At 41.6% G+C, this 7,399-nt stretch overlaps 1 protein-coding gene across 2 annotated transcripts; it reads left to right on the plus strand.

Annotated features, from left to right (window-relative positions):
• The first annotated feature begins 431 nt into the window (after positions 1-431).
• On the plus strand, positions 432-1,123 carry LOC115764878. 2 transcript variants are annotated; one of them, XR_004018056.1, is made up of 2 exons: positions 432-701; positions 776-1,123. XR_004018056.1 is itself a non-coding variant. In XM_030708156.1 (2 exons), exons 1-2 carry the CDS (start codon positions 487-489, stop codon positions 901-903), a joined length of 318 nt encoding a protein of 105 aa, XP_030564016.1. In that variant the 5' UTR covers positions 432-486; the 3' UTR covers positions 904-1,123. The 2 variants fall into 2 exon arrangements, 1 of the variants encoding a protein (XP_030564016.1); XM_030708156.1 differs by having other exon boundaries at positions 801-1,123.
• Positions 1,124-7,399: the final 6,276 nt, after the last annotated feature.

Here is a 7,399-nt window from a genome sequence, read left to right on the forward strand (position 1 = left end):
GGGGTATCGGAGCCGGGGCTGACTGTTTGCTAATGCTGTTGCCGTGGCTAGCGACGGCTGCTGGCCATGAACGAACATACACACATGCACATGCATAAGTACATACACACATAATTGTATACATACGGTGATCACCGGTGCGCACATCAACTGCCCCGCCCCGATCCTCGGAGCGTGGCCTTGAGGCGGGCCGATTGCGGCTGCTTTGTTACCTGACGCAAGCAAACAAGTTAAGCGGACTGCCTCCGCGAACAACCCTCCCTCCCACTTGCCTCCCAAGGGGGGTCGAAGGCAGCGTGGCAAGTAATAAGCGTGTTTCATAAATTGAAAGCTGCCGCCGCGGCAAAAGTTATGAAAACGGAGGAAAGCAAAAAAAAACCCATTTAGATTGCAATCTGGCGGCCAAACCGGCGAAACGAGCGGTGACCGTCCACTGGACGCCGCACTGGCCGTCACTGGCGAGTGGGAAAAGCGCTTGATTCGAAAATGGCCGTCAGCAGCAGCAGTACAAGTCGCCAGTCACTGCAAGTGGATGGAAGGCTGCGGGAAGTAGGAAGCGAAGCCGGTGGGCAAATGTACAAACACGAAACGAAACGAAACGAACGCGGCCATAAAACGCTTCAAATTTGCGGCTTTCAGCAACAAACAAAGCAAGAGCAAAGAAGCAGCACAACAACAACAACAACAACAACAAAAATCAAGTAATTATTTTTATTAAAGAAACAGCAACAAATACAACGAAACTGAAACACACACACATATATACACATACAAGCAAGCGATCTTTGTACCTTTGGCAGGCCAGAAAAACTGACTGGTGCAGGTTTAATTGGAGCTGGTCAAATTCGGAGAAAGGAGATGGAGGCCGGAACACAAATAAGTGAAATAAACCAGTTTTTCTGAGCTAAACTACTTGCCCCATAGTTGCCCGAATACAAACTTTACCAACTCAAGAATATTAACAACATTTGACAATCTTAAATATTTCAGGATTACAAAGAAACGCACAAGCGATGGTTGTAATAATACATCATATAAACAGTTGTTATTGTTTTATTGTTTATATGGCGAATATGATTTCTTGCCAGGCAGGCCCAATTATAAGACATTATATTGTGTTAGATTAAAATTATGATCGATATTTTAGAATTAAAAGTCTTTCAAATGCAGACCTATTCAGTAACAAGGAATAGTATCCAAAAACAAAGGTCATCATTATAGTCTCATCCCTTTGCTACAGTTAGAATGTAAAATGAAAATGTTATCCACATGTTTCAGTACTCCATTCGATTATCAACCCTTAGTATGAGCACAACCAATCGAATATGTGGTCCCATACCATTAGGCCATACCATAAAGCCTCAGGATAAGAGTAAAGTCATGTTAGTTGCAAGACAAAATCAATAGCAATCAGACAAATTCAGTTATCAACAAAAATGGCGGTGCCGCAAAAGAGCTGTCAAATTTTATGGCTGACTGGATTACAAAATGGTTAAACAAACATCGGGACTGCAGTCAGCGAAAGAAGAAACTTGTGCAAATATTTGAAGTATGCAACTGTAGCAACAAAGCCAGCAAAGGCATCCCGCCACTGACGGCCAAAGAGCTGCAGCTGAAAAGGAAGTTGAAATGAAAAGAGAGCAAAATAGTAATTTTCCATCCTCCATAAATAATGTTAAGCGCCACGGCTGAGGGAAAAACATGCACGGTCCATTAACTTTCTGCGGAGTGCGAAGTCGGGGGCACGGAACACGCTGCTTGCCACGCAGCAAGCAGCAAGCAGCGACGTCAACATCAATGCGGCCTCGACATCAGACCCACATGTGGGTCCCGAGAATGCGTGTGCATTTGTATTTGCAAGTGTATTTGTGCGTGTGTGTGCGTGTGTGACAGACATTTCAAAAGCTACGCGAAATTTGTACCCCAGAAAAAAACAAAGCCCCAGAGATACAAAACATAGTTAAAAACTTGACTTTTTAAATGCGATTTGCAGCTCACTTTAGCAGCCTCGACTTGTTGTGTGTGTTTGTGTGTGTGTGTGTGTGTGTGTGCTTGTGTGTGTGACCGCAAAGGTTCACCTGAGGTCCGGCACTTAAGTGAAGTTGAATGTGGCAAATGTTTCTGCTCTGTCGGAGGCCGCCGAGTAATTGTCTTAATTTTTAATATTATTTTAATTATTTCTTTTCGCTTGCACGCTCAGATGTCATGCTGAGCTTTGCATTTAATTCCTAAGAGCTTATAAATTTAACTGTGCGGCGATTAAGCCGGCGGGGAAATGCATTCAGCTACTAATGCGCAACGTCGTTAAGCCGCACCTCTGTCTCTGCTGTGACTCAGTTGGAGGCTGATTGAAATAGCTCAAAAGGTTAAAACGTTTGGGCTGCCTTGTTCGCCGTAACTGAGGATAAGGGCCTGGCTTAAGCTTTGTAAAAAACACATGCTTATTATGTGCATTAAACGTTGTGTCAAATTGGATGGTTTTATGTATTATAATGTAGTTTTGGCTTATTGTTAGATTATTGTTATATGAATATGTCCACTCAATCATAATTGAATCAAATTAAAACAGTATTTTTCCCAATCATTAAATCAAATATAAAAATAACCCTTTTAATGTCTTGAACTACACTTACAACTCAAGACAGTTGTATACTCAATACAAATTGAACAAGAAAATAAAAAAGGTATTATAATTTGTGTAAATGTCACCAGGCAGAAGAAGACGTCTTTGACTTCATAGAGAATATACAAAAATGTTTGATCAGCATCAATAGCCGATTCGCTCTGGCATTGGCCGTCCGTCTGTCTCGCTTTATATATGAACGCGTCTATCAGCTAGAGAGGCAAATTTCGCTATCAGTTTTCTTTCTGGAAAATCTCATAAGGATCAGTTACAAAACATTCAACACGAACGCATTTTCCATAATGTGAGGCTAAGAACATAAGACCAGTCGCACTTTTAATTCTTTCTATTCATTTTTGAGAACATGTGCAACACGATAAAACAATTATTTAAAATACTAAAAACTAACCATCTGTCATGTATTCAAATCAAAGTATATGATATTCCATATTAACCTACATCTGTAAAAATAACCTTTTATCAATGTTGCATCCGTTGGAAGTACATGAAGAGAAATATACATGCATACATATGTGTATATTGTATGTTCATAAATGATAGGTGCAGCAGCTGCAACAAGCACAAAAACAAAAACAAAAACAAAAAACAAAAAAAAAGTAATTCAATGGCTGCGTATCTGCCGCCGTCGCAATGACAAACTCAACACAACCAGCAAAACTCACCATAGCCCACAAGCACGCAGGCATGCTGTTGATGTTGCTGCTCTGCTCTGTCTGCTCTGCTCTGCTGTTACTGAGGAACATTGGTAAGAGCGAGGCGACGATCGGTTGATCGCAGCCCTGTTACCCATTGACTAGAGCGAGATGCAAGACCAATGGCTGACACAGCATGGACTGCCCACTTCAATTGGGAGTAGAAGAATATAAGGCGGTAGAAAAGGCAATGAGAGGCTGTACAGAGAGATCAAAAATCATGAAAATACTTGTAACATGCTTAAAAAATGCCAGCGCACTTTGTGGAATTATTTAAAAAGATAATAAAATTAAGCGTTTTTTAATTGTTTGGCGTGCTTTTGTTGTTGCCGGCGATGAATTACTAATAAAATGTCAAAGCAACTCAAACGACGCTTAAAACGTACAACAAATCAAATCCACTTTTGTTTGCGCATATTAAGTGCCATGCACCAATCCCCGCGCCACCACAATCCCATCCGTGTGTCTAGTGAAATTATTGCTAATATAAAAATATTTTGTAGGCTCATAAAAGCGACCACGCCGGCACAGACACTAGAAGTGGGGGCAGGAGAGTGGAGCACAGGAACGCTGAATATCAGACGTGGGTATTGATGTGGGTGTGGGTCCTGCTGTGTATGTGGTTATGGTCTGTGGTATCCAGTGAGTGGGCGGTGGTGTCTATTGATGCAGGCCCGCTCCTGCTCGTCGCCTGCAATCGCCAAACGCAAATCGTACAATATTTTAAGGCCTAATTTTTTGACGAGTTTTTAAACGATTGTAAAACTCTTTTCTCGCTCGCCCGTTTTTACGAGTGCGAGGCCATTCAAGTGTTTGAGCGAGTGAATTATGGGCCAGGCCCAAGATAGCAACGCCCGCCGTCGTTCTCGTTGTTTGTTGCTGGCGTTGTAGCTGTTGTTGCGGTTTATGTGCTGCCACAGTGGGCCAAGTTGGTGTGACAAAGCCGAGTAAACTGAGTGGCGTTTATTACGTGAATTATGACACCTTCATCACCATCACCCGACTGCTAACAAGAGTAGCACTATTAATAATAGTTAATTAATTTAAAGATAATAAAAGCCGCAGTAGTATTGCATGGAAATGAGGAGTTGCCTTCAGTCCATAAACCAAAGTAGTGCCCTCGTAAATATTCCAATTGCAAAATCGCATTTAATTATACAATTTTTTAATTGCCAGCAATTCTAGGCGAGCCTCCACATTTGGCACATCAACCGCAATCAATCATTTAATGTAGCGTGTGACTAATTGGCCAAAACAAATATTGTGTATTTATCTTTAGATCATCTTAATTGTGATCTTCAATGCTTATATCTTTTATATTCATTCGATTTTATGAGCACAACAAAATTTTATATCTCGGTTTATTTCATGTATTTTCAGTTGAGCCAATTCAGTAAACTATTTAAAATCAATACTTATTTATGACTGATCAATCACTTATAAATACACTTGCGCTTTGCTTTCGTTCAATATCCATTCCCGCATACACGCTTGCATACATATTGTAAAACAATTATCACCTGTTGCAAATTATTCCGATTTTATGGCCAGCGCGTAATATAGGTGGCTGTGCTACCTCGCCTAACACGCGCCGCCCCATTCCCAGTCTCATAGCGCTCATAAATGCTGCAGAGACATCATAAAAATGTTTGAAGCACCGCCGACACCAGCCCTACAACATCATGAACATTAACAACAGAAGCAACACCAACAGCAACAAAAACAGCATCCATAAATCCCGATTATGGTTTCTGGATTTATTGCAAGCAACGGCAGACACGCAGCCTAAGGCCAACTGCCCAAAAACACGATCCTTGTGCCAATGCAGCTTTTGCATTTCGAATCTGTAGTTTAAGAAAAGAGAACTCTCAAGTTCTCAAGAGTCTCTTTATGAGAGATAAGCGCTACCAATATTTGTAGAATTGTTGTATTCAGTCAGATTGACTTCACATCGACATTACCAACTCGACCAACAAAGGATCAGAAAACGTAAAATATATTAGTTAATCAACAGATACAAGGGGAGCACTCTTATAGGGCCCAGTATATTTTTTACACTAGAACGATGTATCTAGGTTATTGGATGGATGCATTCAAAGTTATTAAACACACGCATTCCGAATAAGTTAAGAATCGCCATCGATATATGTGTAATTAAAAACTTACATATTTATACTAAATGTGTATAATTTGTATACACTAAAAACACTCAACAATTTACATATTTGATCACTGGGAAAATATATATAAAAAATATATATATAAAATATATTCTATCAGTTCTGCGGCAGTAAAGAGAGCTTCTCAAATTGGATGCCCTCCAAAGGCACGGTGTCAAAACACAGGCAAATATACAAAAATGCAAAAAAAACATTTGTAAATGGTACATTGTTTACGAAAAGAATTCTGCGCAAATAAACAGCTCCAAGTCAATTGCAATTGAATACATAAGGCGCATGTATATTTTGCCAAAGGAATTTCATTGTATACGAGTTGGATCGGAGAATAATTTTGCAGTCGTTACTTCACCTCCAGAACCGAGGAAACAATTTTAAAAATAATTTTAAGGATACATATGAGCATTAGCGTTCGCACACCAATAGTCTATTTATGCATATCTATGTGTATTTGTGCATTTGTACTTGCACCCAGCATACAAGTCGTTGGGCATGTGGGGAATGTTGTTCCACCTCTGGAAAATTGCGTTTCATCTGACAAACGAAATGCTCATTTGGGTGTTTCTATGATTATACGGCCTAATCAGGGGCCTGGCATCGCCGGCGATGATGACAACTCCGAGCTGACCATATAAAATGTGACACTTTTATGGGGCACTTGGAATGAATTCCGTGAACTTTCGACAATCCCCCAACATTTCTGGTCCGTTGAAGACGAGGATGCACAGGCGAAGACAACTGCGACAGCGGTTGATGCGCATTTGCATACGTTAAATTTACATATGCATCTAACAGACACGGCCCCATGCCCCATGCCCCATGCCCCATGCTCATGTCCATACCAGCATCCATTAGCCGTTCACCCAAAAAGATGTTGAACGGGGGATGAGGAGGTACGAACATCATTGGTTGCCTGGGTTGTATTGTAAAAAAGCATTTTACGAGTTTGGTGCTGCCAGGCACAAAGCGAGGGTAACTCTGTATTTGTGTTTGTGCTTGTATCTTTATCTGTAACTGCATCTGTGACTGGCAGATGCCCAGGTCTATGCGCCAAGGCTTAATCAAGAGCACAAGCTGCACGCGCATCAAATCAAAATATGTACATCTAAACACATATAACAAAAATGTCACAGTACTCAAGTCGAACCTGCTGCTTTCTGTTGCCCAGCCTCAGTCAAGCCTTGCTCCCGATTCCTTTGAGTTGTCAGTCACAGCTCCTGTCGAGCTCTATTTGCGTCCAGTTAACGCGACGGGCCATAAAAGGCAACCGGCCGTAGAGCCAAATGCCGGCGTACAGACACTGTAACAGCTCCCGGGGCTAGAGGCGAGATTCAAATTTTCTGTTTAGCATTCTTTGCGTCCCGCTTGTCGTCTTGCCCTCGTCCAAGTCTGCCTTACACAATTCGTTTTATGATTTTATTGCATTTACGCATATTGCGAGGCCGATGCGATGTCGATGCCCAACTGATTTATGGATGCGACGGTTAGACGAACCCTTTCGCCAGCCGCCTTTCGTATTTCCACTTTTGCTTATGCACAAATATGGAACTCGGGCTATTCAAAACTTAAACAAAGAGCGAAGAGACCATGAACAATGAAATTAGAGCAGCGTATTGAGGGAGGGACGTCGATTCCAGAGATTGGGAACACAGGATGAAGGGCTGTCGAGCTGTCGGGACGTAAAGCGGCTGTGCCACCGGGGTGCGTCTACAACGTTTATATGCACAAAAGGATTGTTTGTGTTTAAGGCTCGCTTATGTAACTTATTGCCGATATGTCCGTTTACCCTCTGCTAGAAATCATTTGCAGCCCAAAAGTTAACAACTTTCTGTAGCCTTCTCTCTGGAAGCATGACAGGGAAAATGGCACAGACAATGACATTAAAA

The sequence above is a fragment of the Drosophila novamexicana genome, unplaced genomic scaffold (assembly GCF_003285875.2).
Source record: "Drosophila novamexicana strain 15010-1031.04,08,12 unplaced genomic scaffold, DnovRS2.1 tig00000877-arrow-arrow-pilon, whole genome shotgun sequence".
Taxonomy (NCBI): Eukaryota; Metazoa; Arthropoda; class Insecta; order Diptera; family Drosophilidae; genus Drosophila; species Drosophila novamexicana.

Bases quoted from the DNA above. Each gene is read 5' to 3' on its own strand.
- LOC115764878 (XM_030708156.1), top strand. From the start codon at position 487: ATGGCCGTCAGCAGCAGCAGTACAAGTCGCCAGTCACTGCAAGTGGAT. The intron at 702-800 runs GTAATTATTTTT...TACCTTTGGCAG, and splicing joins ACAACAACAACAAAAATCAA to GCCAGAAAAACTGACTGGTG.